The sequence below is a fragment of the Carcharhinus amblyrhynchos genome, chromosome 1 (genome assembly GCF_965287045.1).
Source record: "Carcharhinus amblyrhynchos chromosome 1, sCarAmb.v2.hapA, whole genome shotgun sequence".
NCBI lineage: Eukaryota > Metazoa > Chordata > Chondrichthyes > Carcharhiniformes > Carcharhinidae > Carcharhinus > Carcharhinus amblyrhynchos.
Window position 1 is genome coordinate 76,786,393 of NC_137324.1, and position 20,199 is coordinate 76,806,591.

A 20,199-nucleotide genomic window follows, 5' to 3' on the forward strand; every position below is an offset into this window, starting at 1 on the left:
ACGCGGGTAGATAGGTTTTTGGTAGGCAAGGGGATTAAGGGTTATGGGGCAAAAGCGGGAAAGTGGAACTGAGCCACTTCAGATCAGCCATGATCTTATTGAATGGCGGGGCAGGCTCGAGGGGCTAGATGTCCTACTCCTGCTCCTATTTCTTATGTTCTTATGTTCTTATGTACCTACCTAGTTTCACAGCCTGGTTTACATCAGCTTGCAATCTGTGCAAATGTGGATGGTCTTGTCTGGCTTAACTATTGGCACAATGGACGGTGCCCACTCTGCAAATTGTACAGGCCTGGTAATGCCCAAATTTTCTAGCCATTTTAGCTCCAACTCTACTTTTTCTATGAATGTGCAGGGCACAGGTCTTGCACTAAAATTTCTCAGAGAGGCTTTTAGATCCACATGGATTTTTGCTTGCAATCCTTTGATCCTTCCCAGTTCTGTCTGGAACACCTCTCGACATTTGTTTAGGAGCCGAGTGGCCCTGTTGTTACCCAAATTGAGCATCAATGAACAGACAAAAGAAAATTACTGTGGAAGCTGGAATCCGAGACAAAAACAGAAAATGCTGGAAAATCTCACCTAGTCTGACAGCATCTGTGGAGAGAGAATAGAGCCAATGTTTAGAGTTTGGTGACTCTTCATCAGAGTAGTGAACAAGTTATTATTGTGTAAGTATCACTTGATAACACAGTCAACAACACCTTCCACCACTTTGCTGATGGTCAAGAAGACTGGTGTGATAGTACTTGGCCTGACTTGATTTGTCCTTTTTTTGTATTCAGGACATACCTGCCCAGAAGGAAAAAAAACAGTTCAGGCTAGTGGACAGGGTTTTCCAACCACGCTCACCCCAAAATCAGAAAATCCTGCCTAAGGTCAATGGACCTTTGCATGGTCCACCCCACGCACCGCCACCCCCGCCCCACCCCCCCCCACCCCTGCCACCGCCCGCAATAGTTACCATTGTGGGCAGGATGGGAAAATTCCTCCCATTGCTTGCTTTTACTGTGTTTTCCTTCTGAGTGGGAAATCTTCCACATTATCAGGTAGATGCGAGTGTTGTAGATGTACTGGAATAGCTTGGCTAGGGGTGTGGCAGTTCTGGAGCACAAGTCTTCAATATTATGGCTGAGAGGTGGCCAAGATGAATCATCCACTCAATACTTCAGGCTGAGAGTGGTTGTAAATATTTCAGCCTCGTATTTTGCACTGACATGCTGGGCTTTCCCATCATTGAGGATATTTGTGGAGCTTCCCCCTCCCATTTGTTGCTTATTGTCCATCACCATTCAGAACTGCGTGTGACAGGACTGTGGAACTTTGATCAGATCTGTTGGTTGGATAGCTTAATTCTCTCTATCCTATGCTGCTTTCACTATTTGACATGCAAGTCATCCTATGTTGTATGTTTACCAGATTGATACCTCATTTTTAAGTATGCCTGGCACTGCTCCTGGCATGGCTGCCTGCACTCTTTGTTGAATCAATTAAGGGTCACTTAACGTCTGTTTCTTGCCCAGCCTAAATGTTTAGGCTGGAGAGTGGATTGAAGCTCCACAAGTGGAGGGGGTGGGGGTGGGGGGACGGAGAGCAGTGGTGACTCCATCAGAAAACCCCCTTTGTATGGCGGAGGGGGGTTTGTCCTCCCTTTAAGGGCGGGTGACCTCTGAACCTCTGTACATCATACTTCCTCCACCACTCTCCTTCCCTCCATCCAGCCTATCCCCCTAGGACTCTGAGACATTGAAGCCACTCAGGCCTTTCCTACTCTCCCCACCCGGGGATCGGTGACACTTTTCTAGGTCTCCAATTCCTGTGCAGTTCCTCTTCCGGCCATTGCAGCACTGTTACTGAAGGAGCTGGAGATATGCTGGCCAATCAGGTTAGCCAGCAGGTCTCCAAGGCGGAACTTCCTCCTGAGTGAGGGGAGGAAGTCTGGCCCGATACCAATCAATGCTCATTTGAGCATCAATTGGCTGTGGCACTTTGGAGTCAGTGGGGTGGGGAGTGGGGGGGTGTTCTTCAGATGGTGGGGGCTGAGCCCCCTCCATCCTAAAAATTCAGATCAAACTCCTGAGTGCTGGGGAAATGTTCCATGTATTTCCCTAAATTTTCTACCCAAAATTTGAAATCACAACAATTTTCCGCAATCGTTTGTATTGTTATAACAAGTAAAATGTGTCCACGAAAGCTGCAAAGTATTTTCAGAGCCGGGAGAGTTAATTACCAGACAATCTAACCCAGCGTGGAACTTTGTTCGTACGTACACTGATCAAACGTTTGATGTCGGTTAGAGGCAAAGTGATAACATATGTGCAAGTACACATACACAAAAGCTCGGTAGAGTAAACGTTAAGTAATTTAGATATGTTAGAATCCCACATCTGTGAATGCATTATGGCTTCTGTTTTACAGCAGATAATGGTGCATGGCAATACCTCTGTCTCCTTTCAAGCTGCTGCCTATTAAACCTTCTGTCTGTGTCCTGTTGTATGAAGCCTACAGCCCTATGGTCAATCAGAGCCATGTCTCTGCTCTGTTAAGAAATAGTTCTGTGTGGACTAACAGCCTCCTGAAGAATAAGTGTTGACAGTTCTTATGTACAGCTTAGTAGGTAGAAGGAGCAGCTTTCCTTGGCACTTTAACTGTTTATTAGAGCGAGTTTGTTTTCTTTTGTTTCTTTGTCCCTCCTGTCTCGCAGATGCTGACTCTTCCTGAGATATGAGCCTGGATTTTCATCCTCGAGGCGGCTCGTAGGAGTTGGGAAAATTCCCAGATCAGCCTGTCCGCCTCAGGAGAAAGTGCCCACAAAGACAGGATTTTCATTGCAGGGGAATGGTTCCAGGCTGGAGCTGAGTCAGCTGATCCAGAATGGGGAGGTCATAGTCAGCCACAGGGGCTGCTGGGTGCAAAGGCTTGCCATTTAAAAGGCCCATTTTGGTGCTGTGTGTCTTCATTTCGGTTAGAATAAAATCAGAAAGGCCCTCCAGCCCTCTCAACCCCTACACATTTCCCATGCCCCATCCATGCTACCTCATACACCTGACTCATCCCCATGTCCCCAGATGCCCCCTATTCTAAACTATGGTGCCCCCTACCCCCCATTAGCTGTCAATGTATCACATTGCACCTACCTCTCTTATCCCCATGCCAAGTTATGGCATTCCACTAACACTAACATCACCCGTCGCATCCACTAAACCTGGCTATGGCATTCCACTCACCAATCTTATGGCCTCTCGTGCCCCTTCTGTCAAGTTGCAGCACCTTTCCATACACTGTATAGAACCAATTAACCGTATAGTGACAGTAGGATGCATAAGAAAAAGCTTTAAAAATAAGTTATTAATTCATTACTTTCCACAACTGGATAGCTTTTTCCCAGGGTGGAAGAGTCAATTACTAGGGGGTATAGGTTTAAGAAGCAAGGGGCAAGGTTTAAAGGAGATGTATGAGGCAAATCTTCTGCACAGAGAGTAGTGGGTGCATGGAACTCGTTGCCGGGGGAGGTAGTGGAAGTAGATACAGTAGTGACTTTTGAGGGGCATCTTGACAAGTACATGAAGAGGATGGGAATAGAGGGATATGGTCTGCAGAAGAGTAGGGGGTTTTAGTTCAGTCAGGCAGCATGGTTGGTGCAGGTTTGGAGGGTCAAAGAGCCTGTTCCTGTACTGTAATTTTCTTTGTTCTTTGTTCTTTGATGCTACCAGGACTTAATGGTTTGAGTTATAAGGAGAGGCTGGATAGACTGGGACTTTTTTCCCTGGAGCATGGGAGACTTAGGGGTGACCTTATAAAGGTCTCTAAAATAATGAGGGGCATAGATCAGTTCGATGGTCAACATTTTTTCCCAAATGTAAGAGATCTAAAACCAGAAAGCAAAAGTTTAAGGTGAGAGTGGAGAGATATAAAAGGATCCAGAGGGGCAATTTTTTTACACAGAGGGTGGTGAGTGTCTGGAAAAAGCTGCCAGAGGCAGTAGTAGAGGCGGGTACAATTTTGTCTTTTAAAAACCATTTAAACAGTTACATGGGTAAGATGGGACTTACCCATGAGGGATATGGGCCAAATATGGGCAGTTGGGACTTAGTGCTTTAAAAAAATGGGCGGCATGGATTAGTTAGGCCGAAGGGTCTGTTTCCATGCTGTATAACTCTATAACTCTGCAGGGGCTCCATTTGCCACGGATGCAAATCTTGTTATGGTCACTAACTCTAATGAGAGGGTCATAATGGGATTTAAGCTGGGAGGATCTCAGAATGTCATTTCACTACAGAGCAATAAAAGTGTCAATCATCCAAATTTTTGAAAGCATTAATAATAGAAACCATAAACCCTTGAAATCACTTAACCTTCTGTAAATAAATATTGTTGAATTGATAGCAGAGATCAGAGTGCCAGAGCTGTCAATTAAGTAATATTTTCCCTGGAGCGCAACAAGAGTAATGGATGTTTGGACTCTCAGCCAAACCTCATTAAGTGGAGTACTATAACTTATCACAGGAGACATATTAGGGCTTGGGTAGAGTGGAATATCACAATAGTTTGACATGAGGGGCATGAGGAGAATAAATTGAACTCACTTTTTGAAAGGTCACATCATGCAGTTTAGTTTCACAACTCTTCTGAGGGGCCGTGAACCTTGACTCTTTAAAAATCTGACCAAACGTCATGGAATGTTTGGGAGAATTGGATATGTTGATTGCCACAATAAAGCCAGTCAAGTCATGTGTGTGAGACTTTGACCCAAACCAACTCGCACCCTTTGAAGGCACTCCTGAAAATTAGACTGCCAGAATCTGGAACTGTCCACCATTTTTAACGTGCTCCTGAGTCATCCTAAAATGTTGAAAATGCACTATGTAAATGCCAGTGGCTATAACACTTTACCCAAATAGCCATTCTTTATACATGTGAGCCATGTGACTAGTGCCAACAGATTATGTTCATTGTGGAGGATTCCACTGCTGTGCACAATGTTATCATCTTCTGATTGATAATCATATATGTGCCCTTGGCAAAGGTTAGTGGATAGTTATTAGGAGCAGAAATGCGACCATATTATTTTATTTTCCTTCTCCTGGCAACCATGAAGTCAATTTTGGCATTTGACCACTGGCCTGGTTGAGATTAGCTAACTCAACACAAATCTAAGATCTTGAATTCTTTCAAGATATGAGAGAAAATATTTTGCCAAACGATTTTTCATGAACGCAATAGTCCTTCAAATGTGTACTTGTGTGGACTTTCTCTGAGCTTCAGTTGTGGCATGTATAAATGTTATGATAATGCAGTTTTATGTTCAGCTATGAAGATCACTACAGTTTGCATTACATTAGGTGGAGAAACTGAGCTGGGCGCAGAAAAGTGAGGAGACATTACTTCTGCCGGCCTATTCCTAATGTCTTTTCAGTAAAGGAAGAAAAACATTGATCTTTTTAGAGGCTGTTTCTCTTGCTTAAAAGGGCTTCTTGTTTGTGATTTATTTTACAGGGACAATAGCCTAGAAATTCCACAGTTGGACACTACCAGACAAATGCTTAATGCAGACGCACCTCTCCCTGCCAACAAAATACTCCCATAAATTCCTTCCTCTGATCCATTTCCAAATGCTGAATTATAATTTGTGGAGGTCTTTTTGCTGAACGGATTTGGGATTTGAGGAAATATCAGTGCAAAAAGAAACGTTACAATTTGAATCGTAATAGAGCTTGCTCTTGTCAAAGTTACATGACGGATAATGAGTGCTTAAGCTGTTTACTGTTCATGTCCTTTTTAAAAGACCGATGGTAAATCATTTTGTTAAACTTGCAAAAGAATTTTGAGATCATATCTTGTCTTCTGAATCCACCTACTCTTGTTTTTCCCTTTATCCCACTTTACAAGTTCTCTTCCATTTCCTTCCTACCTTTTGGGCATAATCATCAAGTGCCTGAGCAGTAATGTGGCTCCCAGGCCCAAATCAATGTTGTCCTGCCTGAAGTGACAAGAGGAACATGGGAGCAATCAATGGAGTCTCCCCATTTGATTTTCGGTCTGTACTGTGGGAAAATGGTGTGATCTCTCCTTTCCATTAAGTGGCACGACTATTCTTAGGTGGCACAGCTAAGATTGAGAATGCAACAAAATTAAGGATTGAACTTCTACTTCCCAGTGCCATCTATGCCTTGCATTTTATTTTTTAAAAGACTCCAACTGATGCATATTGTTCAATATTAGGTCACAATCAAATTTATTGGTTAAGTGTATGATATATATCGTATTTAAAAGACACAACTCATCTATCTTAAAACTGTTTCATGTTGAAAGAAATAGGGGTAAACATTCCAGTGGGTTTTTTCATTTCATAGAGCTGTAACTACGTTCAATGTATGACAGTCAGCATCTGTAATCATAACAAAATAGTTGATCCTATGTTGCTATATATAGATTTACTGTCTCTTATTTTCACATAATTCTTTTTAATGGAGTAAATTTCAGTCACCTAATATTTCCATGCTTCTTTAGTACCTTATATACTGTATACTTTGTGTTTTGGGAGGTTACAATCTCATGAGGAAAGAGGAATATTTAATTAACCATGGAACTAGGTGAATTAACGGATGAATCAGTTGTGAAGATATATATTAGAAAATCACGACAATAACAAAATTCTTTAGCGTGAAAACAGATACCCAAAAATAGAGTTTTGAGAAGTTTCATGAGGCAAATATTCGAAAGACGATGGACCAAATCAATTCTTCCACAAACAAGAACGCCAAATGAATAAAAACCCTCATAAATCATGCATGGCACTCCTTTTGGTGAAAAAGGTCATAATGCAAATTGTGTTGGCTGGTGAACAAAAGCCTGCATAATCCTTATGGAATTCATACATTTGTGATCCGTGTTCTGTACGGCTTTGAGATTTTTCTTTTGGACTGTTTTACGCCCCGCTGGATTGGCTACATTTCTCATACATCCCATCATTTTGAAACAACAGTCCCATGAATAGCAAGCAAGAAACAGAGCAAGAGTCAGTGTAATACTGGTCAAGTTGAGTTGAGTTCTATTCCATTAAGAACGTCTGTTTAGATTAGAATTTTATACTTTTTCCATTCTCTCTTCAGATGATAAACTTTTAACAGCATTCTGGTATGTGCAGCCTGTAACCATGCATACCAGCCAAGGAACTTGCTTGTAAGGAAGTGCTGGCATGTACTGAACTTACAAGAATGTTTATTCATGTTAAATGTCTCTGCTTATATTAGATACGGTCCTGCATGAACATATTCCTGCATTCAGTGGACTACACTTATTTTGACTTTATGTTCTAAACTGAGATCCTAGCTGTCTCCAGATATTCATAGAGAATTTAATTTTAGTGATTAATGAAGCGATATTCTGCATTTACTTTTAATGTAATATAATTATCTGACGTACCTCAATACCTCAGCTCTCAGAGGTCTGCTTTCTGGTCTGAAAAGCTCACGTCTCTCTGGTCTGTTTGCAAAATGGGTTGCTTTGTTCCGATGGTGTCGAGCTTCTTGCATTTTGGGGGCGACATGCTCATCCAGGTAAGTGCAGAGTATTCCATTGCACTCTTGATTTTTGCCTTGTAGGTGGTGGACAGGCCTTGGGAGTTAGGAGATAAATTACTCAGCACAAAATACTTAGCCCTGACTTGCTTTTATATTCACACAGTATTTATTTGGCTGGTCTTGTTATGTTTCTGGTCACGGAATCCAAGTTTTTCGGTGAGATTTATTCAAAAGTCTTTTAAAAGTCAAAGTACACCATGTTAAAGGGTTTTCCACCAACCAATTGGGTTGTAGTTTCCCCAATTAATTTAGGAGATCTGCAGGCAAGTTCCCTCCTTTATGCATGTTGTTGAGATACAGTGACAACTTTCAATTCTGCATGGCATGGTGGCACAGTGGTTGCACTGTTGCCTCACAGTGCCAGGGACCTGGGATCAGTTCCCAGCTTGGGTCACTATCTGTGTGGAGTCTACATGATCTCCCCATGTCTGCCTGAGTTCTCTATGGGTGCTCTGGTTGTCTCCCACAGCCCAAAAGACATGCTGGTTCAGTGCATTGGCCATGCTAAACTTTCCCTCAGTGAACCTGAACAGGCACCGGAGTATGGTAACTAGGGTGTATTCATAGTAACTTTGTTGCAGTGGTAAGGTAAACTTACTTGTGACAATAATAAATAAACTTATATGATGTTTTTAACATAGTAAAAATCCCAAGGTGGTTCACCGGACAGTTATCACACAAAATTGGACAAAATGCTTGTTACTGTATTAATGATTATGAGAAAGGTCTCCAAGATAAATTCAAATATGGCAATAATAAACGATCATGTTATTAATCTGTTACGATCTCCATGGGAAAACCGTGAACCAAAATAACCAAATTTACTGAATGACACCCAAATGAAGAAATTACCTACGAGACTCCACTTTTTTTAACTTTTATTTCAACACAAATCAGGACCAATTCAAGTAACACATAAATTAATAGGCAATTGAAACTTTAGATAAAAAGGTAAATTACACTTTAAATAGCTGATTCAGCAGAGTTAGATTTTATGGAACTACAAGCAACCACATCACTTCCCATACAAATGTGGCATTACATAACCACACAAATCTACAATATGCTTTTTATATGCAGGGTAGGTCAGGAATCCTATCTGACAACAGCTTTTACTTTTGAATTTCATGGGTACAATTATCATCAACAAGAAACATTCCTATGAATCCTTTCTCTCTCAAGTCATTATAGTTTTGATGGCATTGACTTCAACAAATTCTTTTCAACTAAATACCAATAAACCCTGATTCATGGTTTGACCACTGGGAAAACACCCAGCTCTTTAGCATCTCTAAGATACTCATACTATTTTCCAGGTTTTAAACCTTTTTAGCCCCCTCACACAGTCCTTTCAAGAGTCCATGCAACCTAACTGAAAAACAGACTGCTACCTGAGAACAATTTATGTTTTCCCTTCATAAGAATCCACTGTTTCTCTTTCTTTCTCTGTCTGCTTTCTCTTTGTGTCTGCACCTCTGTGCTGATTGCCTTCACTTTTCAGCACTACTGGTTGTAGCTCTCCTTTGTGTCTACACCTCTTCTTAATGTCTGCCAGACCCACATCTTCTTTCTAAACTTCCTTCCTGTTGCTATTACTACCAAATCAAGGATTGTCAGGCCATTACAAGCCACTATTTCTTATTTTTCATGATAATTACAATTGATCCCATTATAATTGATACATCTATGACTACGACTGTAACACTATATTCTGCACCATCTCCTTTCCTCCTCCCCTATGTACTCTATGAATGGTATGTTTTGTCTGTATAGCACACAAGAAATAATACTTTTCACTATGTCCCAATACACGTGGTAATAATAAATCAAATCAAATCAAAGTCCTTTTCAAACATTCTTAAAATAAATTACAGATTCCCAGACTGTTTAAATAAATTAATATTTTCTTTACTGCACTGTTTTTTGGTCAAATGTTTGACATGCATGAAATTATATGCTTCAAAGTGCTATCTACCCTTGTTAGACCTTATTTTCTAAGTGGAGTTCAAAAGTTGGTTAAATAGCTGCTGTTGGTATTTGATGCCATTTAGATAATGCTGTTCTCGAAAACTAGTTGACTCAGACATGGCAATTCTTATTTTAAACTTACTTATAGATTGAAGAAACTACTATCATGAAATCAGGGTATAATGATCGGCGTAGGTTTGAAGGGCAGAAGGGCCTGTTCCTGTGCTGTACTTTTATCTGATTTTTTAAGAAACTAATATTAAATTGTGCTGGGAATTTACCATGAAGAATTAATATCTATTATATCTTTCTATTCAATTACACCACTAATAACCGGAACGCACATTATATCATTTTTGTTTCTCAATAAAATTTATGTTAAACACAAATGCAAATTCTAAGCTGTATTTTTTCAATGAACTTCATGTATATTGCTATTTATATAAGCACATGAGACTCTTCCAGTGAATATTTTAAACTGTTATTGTTCTATCTATTTTAATACTTAAATGGCAGCACATGTTCGAGTGAACATTCATATATAAGTCTAAGAAAAGGCAATATTTCTCATGTTGCTGTAATGAAAAAATCTCTTGGCACAGAACATAGCGAATGTCTGCGTAGATGCATTTTTGTCAAACCTCTGAAGCTGTTCTTTTCTTTGTGACACAGATTCTGTTAACATGGCTTTGAGAAGCAGAAACTGCCAAGTGCTCTTTATCATGGAGAAAGTCAATGGGTCCCCCTGATTCTTTTCTCTCTCTGATGTACGCCTGGAAAAATCTGTAACTGGATTGTGATGACATGTCTTTAACTAACAAGAAAAGAAGCTGGGAAGATCATGTGACCAATTGGCCTGGCTTTTCATTTGATTCTGTTGATTCTGGAGCAGTCTGTTGTCATGGACTTGTGGCGGATAATCTAAAACCAAGTATGGAAAGCAATGAAATATCGAAAACAGACAAGAAGGAAAGATTTTCCAGTATTTCTTTACCGGAATATTGTCTTAACTCTGATCTGTCTGCTCTTCAAGCAAAGCAACTGTGCGACCACAGAAGGGAAGTGGATGAAAATGACAATCATGAAAGCGAGGAGTACATTCTGTCATTAGAAGCAAGCACAGAGACTTTAGTCCATGTATCTGATGAAAACTCAGATCTCAGTTGTGAAGAAGATTGTGTTGCAGGGGAACTGCAACCCTCAGGGAATGAACGAACGCTGACTGAAACATCGCCATTGGAAGAGATCGAGCAAGTGAATATATCTGAGAACGTTGGAATAGATAATGAGCCCGATTACGATTCAGTTCCTGAAGAAGAGGAAAAGACCGATGAGAAAACAAAGGAGCCTGAATGCCCGGAATTTTCTGAGGAATTCGATCTGAAGGATTTAACAGAGAAAGACGTGGACGAGAGTTTGGATGTAATTGTCCCAACAGATGAGCTTCTCCACACTGCAGTAATTGCACAGCAGCGTAGAAAACATGACATGTCAAGAGATGAATGTGACAGGGAGGTTACTAAGAATATGGCTGAGTGTCTTGTCACTAATAATAACATACATACAATATCAGAGGATGTTACCCCTGTGAATTGTTTAATTGCATCTCAGACATGCTCAAGGGAGAGTTTGGATCAAACCTTTCTGGAGGATGTAGCACAAGCGGAAAATGTTTCTGATAACAGAAATAATGCTACAAATATTTCAAAGCAGAGTTCCCAAATATTAAATTTACAGGAAAATACGTATAATATTAACCCTGCAGATTGCACCATAAAACTCCGAAAGAGAAAGGTAAGGGAATAACCTTTTCATTTACTCTACTTGACTTATTGATTGATTGATTGATGATATTAAAACAATTTTTATACTTTGATCCTCTTCTAACTATGTTTGCTGCCATATCCGTCACATAGTCAATCAGAAATGAAGAAAGATTTCAGGTTAAAGAAGGAAAGAATTTGTCCATCTATGATGTCTATATAACACAGGGAAAATACACATGAATGCATTTTGGGAATAGTGTTAACTCCAAACGATAGTCTAAAATGGAGCTATTGAATTGCCTGAACCACCCAATTTTCCATAGTCTTGACATTAATGGAAAGGGTAATTGAGGCTATTGCGTAATGGAAGGCAACACAAACACTCCAAAGTTAAAATTATCCCTTTCTGTGCAGATTCCAGAGGCCACATCTCTGTGCAGTTAATCTTTATTCTGTTGATGAAACTTTGGGATTATGTCATACAGAATATATCACTTAAAAGATGGAACAGTGGTGGAATCCTGGGTTCCCAACCACAGTGATTGAATTTAACCCTTTGAGATGCTTGAACAAGTGTTCCACATGATCATGGTTGGGTCGCTCGGCAAAGTTTTATTGAACAGGATTGAAAAGCCTCACCTCAAGGACGGAAATGAGCAAAGAACATCAAAATAGCTGAATTAGTCATTAGACTGCTGTTTGTAGAGCCTCACTCTGTGAAAATCGATTTTCAGCATTTACTCATAGATCAAAAATTATTGCAATTCAAAAATAATTAATTGCAAGTGAAGGGCTTTGGGGCGTTCTGTGATATGTGATAAGGTTGCTTCATAAATACAGGCCTGTTCTTTCTTAGAGTGACAAATCACCATTCTGTTATTGCACATCCAATTCAACAATCAAAGAATTAAGCTTCCAGCAGCCAATAGTCATGATGACATTATGTTGCAGTTTATTATGGTGATATTGCCCAGTTAGTGCTTGGAAAAGCAAAGAAACGGCTCTCTCTTGGATGGATGCCCCATGGTCCTCAGGTGGCCCTATGCCCAATGCACCAATGCCACTCCTCACACACTTATCTTGACCTCCAGGGTCTGCTTCCCTGGTCATATCTTCCGCAAGACTCACGTGTATTTGAGATCCCTCCAACATCTTAGCAGTGGCATTGCTAAGAATCAGCTCCCTGATTGGCCCAGCAGTTCTGGGATGGACTCACGGTGCTCATTCTCGGTTGAACAGCAAACCCAAAAGAGGTCTGCTAACTGGTCAACACAGGATCCTGCCATCTCCTGGAACAGGTCAGCTCCCACTCTTGTCCCAGTGATGGAACTTGATCCTTTTTGGCAAAGTTGAGCACTGTTTTTAACCTTTGAAAGGAGTTTCAGGTATTTTGGGACAATCCCTGTGCTGTCACTAATATAACATTCAGAATCAGTTGTGTGGTAACAGCGAGCGCAGTGTTGGCTATGTTTTCCCATCTTGCATTTCGATGAACTAGCTGCATTATAAAATGGATGGTTTGCAAGCTGTCAGGATCACAGGTGCCAGATTCATTCAATGACTCTAACATCCAAAGAAACTAAAACAAAGTACCTTCCATGTATATGTATTTTTTCCCTCCAAATAATTATCTCAATACCATTGTAATAGCTTTTTTTTGACATTCAATTTTCCTGATTACATTAAAGTCTAATAATAGACATGCTATAATCATTCAGTATCTAACCTGTCAGGATGTCATCAGTAATTATTAATGTAATCAATAAGTAGCAACTTTAGCAGCAGGCAATATTAATTAATAATAGTTTGTCAGAGAATATTATAGTTGGTTCTCATTCATTCCAATAGCTTTTTTTTATATTGAAACAGATTGATAAAGGCTATATCCATAGCACTAAAACTGAAAAGTATACAGTAGTCAAGCAAATGAGGTATGTCCAGAAGTAACAATTAAATGACATCAAATTTAGCTTTTAAACACCTCAAGGTCATTGATAGCAGGAATGACATGGGTGGTAAAGAAGTCTACAGCTTTAAGGTTCTGGGAAAGAATGAATTAGCAAAAGGAACTGTTACAATTAGTAACAAAGATGATTGCTTTTTAACACTATGAATTAGTAAATTTCAAACTCAGGAGTTTTTATCATTTAGCCAATGAGGAGATCATTTGCTGTGTCAACAAATCATTCTGCCATGAGTGTGGTCCTGGAAAGCTTATTCAAAATCTAGATGACCACACAAAAGAAGAGTACGGTAGTGGATGTATCACTAGTACTGGTGGCTAAGACTAATTAATGCAAGGATAGGGTGCTGAAACAATTTGCAGGCATGGCCCGTGCTGTCACGCTGGTGGGACAGGGCTGGAAAACATCAGTAACATTGGTAATTCCTGAGCACCAATAAGAAATAAGGAACTCCCCCTCCTTCCAGCATGTGCCCAAAGACCAGTCCCCACATGCACAAGGGGAACAGCCCCCACCATCCTCAGAGACATGGAATACCCCCCGACCCAAAGATAAGGGCAACCCCCCACATACCAAAGAAGGGGAACCCACTACCAAAGAGAACATCCCCATGCCCTCTAGTATGGCCTTCTGGCACCCTGGCATTATGATGTGGGGATGCCGGCGTTGGACTGGGCTAAACACAGTAAGAAGTCTGACAACACCAGATTTGAGTCCAACCAACTTATTTGATAGTAAACTCACAAGCTTTTGGGGTTTGCCCTTCATCAGGTGAATGGAGAGTTCTGGCCTCAGATGTATGCTCAGATGGTAGCCCTTTAATAAGATGTTAAGTTATTGAAATGAGGTTCATGACCTTTCTGGGCTGGAACTCATTACATCATAGGCGAGGGCAGGGAAAATATGACAGTAATATCATCGGTAAGATACTCATTTCTGACACTCAAGATATTTTACAGCCCATGTCTGCGTTTGCACTCACAGCAAACTCAGTGTCAAAACCACATCTGTAATTCAAATCCTATCACAACAGCTGAAAATCATTCCATTTCAAAAAAAATTCTGGAATTAAAAAGTCAGTAAACGTGACTCTAAATCTGTTGGACTTTTGTAAAATCTCAACTAATTCACCGATGTCCTTTAGGGAAGGAAGCCTGCCATCCTTAGTCCCTAGCTATATGTCACTTCAGACCAACCTGAGGGGACTTATCAATGACTTTTGGAATTCAATGACTCATGTTTCTAATTATAAACAAAAATAAAGAAGTGGCAGAGACACTAAATTAATACTCTGGACAGTGTTTTCCATAGCCCCTCCATGGCATGGTTAACTGGGCTTTCCTGTTCTATGCATGTGCCAACGTGGGAAGCCCATAGTGGGGATTGGCTGTTGGCGTGACTGGAAGATCCCACCAGTGAGAATGGCCAGAAAATTCCCAGCCATATATCTGTTTTCACCAGACTGTATGCAACCTTGTGACCATGGGATGTGGGCATTGTTGTGTGCTATAAGCAGCACAGAATTGTATTCAGCTACAATCTGCAATCTCATGCCCCAGCATATCTATCACTCAATTATTACCAGTAGTGTTGTGTGTTGATGCTGATGCCGGAGTTGAGGGGGTTGAGCTATGAGGAGAGGCTGAATAAACTAGGCTTGTACTCGTTAGAAATTAGAAGGATGAGGGGAGATCTCATTGAGACGTATAAGATGATGAATGGGATGGATAGGATAGGGGTGGAGAGACTCTTCCCGCTCAGAAAGGACAGTAGGACTAGGGGGCACAGCCTCAAGATAAAGGGGGGTGCGGTTTAGAACGGAGTTGAGGAGGAACTTCTTCACTCAAAGGGTGGTGAATCTCTGGAATTCTCTGCCTGTTGAGGTGGTGGAGGCTGCCTCGCTAAATATATTTAAGATGCGGGTTGATGGGTTTTTGATAAGCGAGGGGATTAAGGGTTATGGGGAGAGGGCGGGAATGTGGAACTGAGCCACGACAGATCAGCCATGATCTTATTGAATGGCGGGGCAGGCTCGAAGGGCCAGATGGCCTACTCCTGCTCCTATTTCTTATGTTCTTATGTTTGCAGGATTAAGGCTAGGTGGCCGCAAAGGTTCAACAAACTAAGGAGCTTAATTAAGGAAATGTGTTCAATACAGGCTACAACCTATTCTGCGCAGTTACCTACACAAACAATCGAATATGTCATTTCCAAAGACATCATGCATGCATTATCTTAAAGTGCTTTGTTCAGCTTCCACTCCCTCTTTAAATCAAAGGTTCCCAACACATTAAACAAATATAACATGAACAATCAATTAACAACACAGTCAATAAGTCAGACAATTTGGATGCTGTTGTTCTCTGCATGGTTGTCGGTGAACCTCAGGCGTCTGCTTCTTGGCACATGCCAAGAGCTCTAGTGTCTTTGGCTCGATATGAATGTCATCAGTGGTTATTTAAACCGGAGTCGACATTACATTTTAAAGTTGACTCAGTGCTTGATTTGCGATTGAAATGTGGTTTTCCCCAATAGGTTCTGTTCATGTCACGTTTTTGAGAAGGTCCAGGTCATCTCTCGGCACAGCTGGATTTGCACTTTTTGCAGGTTCTGCTCCTGATAGATTAGATCTTCCCGCCAATAATTGATCTGCGAATCTCCTCCATCTAACATTGTCTCAGATTTGGATGGTGCAGGAGATAGGTCCGGTTTGCGCCAAGGAACTCAGTTTTCCCCAGTAATATAATTTCTTGCTAGATCTTCTTACCCATGACACTTTGCTTCATTTTTCTGCTGTACGATCTAATCCTGTTGCTTTTTCTAGATGATTTATTTTGTCTTAGGTGGTTTAATAGTCGAGTGCTGTACATAATTGTCGTTTAATCATCAGTAACACTGGTGAAACATTTATTACTGAGTAAGCAGTATCCCTGCACTTCAGCAAGAATGTTTAGTCAGTAAACATTGTTCCCTGATTGCCTCCCATATAGGAATTGATAAAATTGTTTTCTCCCAAAGATAAGCTTCTTTCCCCATTTGTGCATAATTGCTTTCGGCTTTGAGTAATGATCTGGACTCAAAGACTAAAGGTTTCTCTTCACCTGAAGGGAGGATGTGGAATACCACTGCCCCAACACCATAGGGCATTGTAGCACACTCTAAATGAGATTTGGAACAAAATATGTCAGGACTTCTGATTTGAGCAATGCCTCCTTGGCTTGCACAAAAGCTTTGTCACATTGAACCACCACATCCATTTTTTATTATGAAACAGTAGATTATGTAAGGGTTTCAAAATGGTCAGTAAATTGGGGACAATTCTTTTGTCGTAATTTAGTAATCCTAAGAAGGATCGAACATGCGAGTGCCTCAGTAATAACTTTGATCTTTGAAGGAGACTTATGAAGTCCCTTGGTGTTGAATACCTGTCCCAAATATTCAATTGTAGGTTGGAAAAACTTGCATTTCAATACAGGCAGCAAACCTACTCTGCACAGTTACCCGCGCAAATGATCGATACCATCATCTTCAATGACGTCATGCAGATATCATCTTAAAGTGCTCCTTTACAGTAAGAAATCACTGTAAATACTGTAAATACACATCGTTTAGCTGGATAGAGGATTAGCCAAAGGATAGAAAATAGAGGACATGTCAGGGGTGATTGATCCAACCCACTGCGCTGCTCGAGTAGCACGGTAGCCAGGAGATATCAGCAGGCCCCATTTCGCGGGCTTCCCGCTGGGCATCACGGTCTCCACTTGTCTCCCAGGCAAAGAGTTCTAATTCCTGCCGTGGAGCGGATTGAACTATACTCATTGGAATTCAGAAGAATGAGGGGAAATCTTATGGAAATATATAAGATAATGAAGGGAATAGATAGTAGCAGGGAAGTTGTTTCTACTGGTGGGTGAAACTAGAACTAGGGGGCATAGCCTCAAAATAAGGGGAAGCAGATTTAGGACTGAGTTGAGGAGGAATTCTTCACACAAACGGTTGTGAATCTGTGGAATTCCCTGCCCAGTGAAGCAGCTGAGGCTACCTCATTGAATGTTTTTAAGGCAAGGATAGATACATTTTTGAACAGTAAATGAATTAAGGGTTATGGCGAATGGGCAGGTAAGAGGAGCTGAGCCCATGAAAAGATCAGTTATGATCTTTATCCCATAATTATGGGAGATTTCAATCTACATATTGATTGGTCGACCCATGTTGGACGCGGTGGGCTCGAGGAGGAGTTCTTGGAATGTTGCCGGGATAGTTTCCTGGAACAGTGTGTGTTGGAGCCGACGAGGGAGCGAGCTATCTTGGATCTGGTGTTATGTAATGAGGCGGGTAGAATTAGGGACCTTGTGGTGAAGGATCCTCTTGGGGAGAGTGATCATTGTACGGTGGAGTTTCTGGTGCAGATGGAGGAGGAGAAAGTGGGTTCCCGGACACGCGTCCTTTGTTTGAACAGAGGGGAGTACGGTAGGATGAGAGAAGAATTGGCGAATGTGGACTGGGGGAGCGCGTTGGAAGGTAGGTCTGCTGAGGAGCAGTGGAGGATCTTTAAGGAGATCTTTCTTGGTGCTCAGCAGAAATTTATTCCGATGGTTAAAAAGGACAGTAGGAGGAGAGGTAATAAGCCGTGGATAACGAAGGAGGTGAAGGAAAGTGTTAAATTAAAAGCGGAGGCGTTTAGAGTAGCTAAGAGTAGTGGGCGAGAAGAGGATTGGGAGAGGTTTAAATGTCAACAAAGATTGACAAAGAAGTTGATAAAGAAGGGTAGGAGAAACTATGAAGCTGGGCTAGCGCTTAATATAAAAAAGGACAGCAAGAGTTTTTATAAATATATAAAAAGGAAGAGGCTGGCTAGGGTGAACGTTGGACCCTTAGAGGATGAGAGGGGGGACTTAGTGGTAGGGGATGGGGAAATGGCTGAGGTCTTGAATAACTTTTTTGTTTCGGTCTTCACGGAGGAACACGTGAATAATTTGTCGGGTGTTAGCGATGGAAAGGTGGTAGAACTGGAGGGTCTCAATGACATTATGGTTACTAGAGAGGCGGTGCTCAACAGACTGGAGGGGCTGATTGTGGACAAGTCCCCAGGACCGGATGGAATGCATCCGAGGGTTCTGAAAGAAATGGTGGAGGTGATAGCGGATGCCTTGGTGGTTATTTTCCAAACGTCGCTGGATTCCGGTGAAGTGCCGGAAGATTGGAAAACGGCTAATGTTACGCCGTTGTTTAAGAAGGGTGCCAGGCAAAAGGCAGGGAATTATAGGCCGGTTAGTTTAACGTCTGTTGTAGGTAAAATGTTAGAATCTGTCATCAAGGAGGAAATAGCGAGGCACCTTGAGGAGAATTGCTTGATAGAGCAGACGCAGCACGGTTTCGTTAAGGGGAAGTCGTGTCTGACAAATTTACTGGAGTTCTATGAGGATGTGTCTAGGGCGGTGGATAGAGGAGAGCCGGTGGATGTGGTCTTTCTTGATTTTCAGAAGGCGTTTGACAAGGTACCTCACATGAGGTTATTGCAGAAGGTAAGGGGGCATGGAGTTGGGGGTAGGGTGTTAGCGTGGATAGAGGATTGGTTGTCAAATAGGAGGCAGAGAGTGGGGGTTAATGGGTGCTATTCGGATTGGCGGTTGGTGACTAGTGGAGTGCCCCAGGGGTTGGTGCTGGGGCCTCAGCTATTTACCATTTATATAGATGATCTGGAGGAGGGAACCGAGTGTATGGTGTCGAAATTTGCTGATGACACCAAGATTGGTGGAACGGCAAATTGCGCAGAGGGTGTGGAGAGTCTGCAGAAGGATCTAGATAGGCTGGGCGAATGGGCCAGGAACTGCAAATGGAATTTAATGTTGGCAAGTGCGAGGTGGTCCACTTTGGTAGGAATAATGGTAGGAAGGACTATTCGTGGCGAAAAACTGCAGCAGGCGACGGTGCAGAGGGACCTCGGGGTCCTTGTGCATGAGTCGCAAAAACCCAGCCTGCAGGTGCAGCAGGTGGTCAGGAAGGCGAATGGGATGCTGACCTTCATAGCGAGGGGGATTGAATATAGAAGTAGGGAGGTCTTGCTGCGGCTGTATAGGGCATTGGTGAGGCCGCAGCTGGAGTACTGTGTGCAGTTTTGGGCGCCGTACTTACGCAAGGATATTTTAGCCTTGGAGGGAGTGCAGAGGAGGTTCACTAGGCTGATGCCAGAGTTGAGGGGGTTGAGCTATGAGGAGAGGCTGAATAGATTAGGCTTGTACTCGTTAGAGTTTAGAAGAATGAGGGGAGATCTCATTGAGACGAATAAGATGATGAATGGGATGGATAGGATAGAGGTGGAGAGACTCTTCCCGCTCAGAAAGGATAGTAGGACTAGGGGGCATAGCCTCAAGATAAAGCGGGGTGGTTTAGAACAGAGTTGAGGAGGAACTTCTTCACTCAAAGGGTGGTGAATCTCTGGAATTCTCTGCCCGTTGAAGTGGTGGAGGCTGCCTCGCTAAATATTTTTAAGATGCGGGTTGATGGGTTTTTGGTAAGAGAGGGGATTAAGGGTTATGGGGAGAGGGTGGGAATGTGGAACTGAGCCACGACAGATCAGCCATGATCTTATTGAATGGCGGGGCAGGCTTGAAGGGCCAGATGGCCTACTCCTGCTCCTATTTCTTATGTTCTTATGTTCTTATCAGAGTTATGGTCTCAATATTTACAATCTATATTCATGACTTAGATGATGGAACTGTTTATAATGTATCTATGTTTGCTGATGATACAAAACTAGGTGGAAAAACAAGCTTTGAGGAAGACACAAAGAGGTTGCAAAGAGATCAAGTCAGATTAAGTAAGAAGATGGCATATGGAGTATCCTGTGGCAAAACGTGAGATTATTCATTTTGGTAGAAGAGTGAATGAGCAGAATTTTATTTTTTACATCATGGA

The 20,199-nt window shown here is 41.7% G+C and overlaps 1 protein-coding gene across 1 annotated transcript in view; it reads left to right on the forward strand.

Moving 5' to 3' along the window:
• The first annotated feature begins 10,235 nt into the window (after positions 1 to 10,235).
• dlc1 (DLC1 Rho GTPase activating protein) overlaps positions 10,236 to 20,199 on the forward strand; it is a 442,424-nt gene continuing 432,460 nt past the window's right edge. Inside the window, exon 1 of the mRNA XM_080187161.1 lies at positions 10,236 to 11,345. Within this exon, the coding sequence (XP_080043287.1) occupies positions 10,356 to 11,345 (990 nt within the window). The 5' untranslated portion in view covers positions 10,236 to 10,355. The remainder of the gene's footprint in view (positions 11,346 to 20,199) is intronic.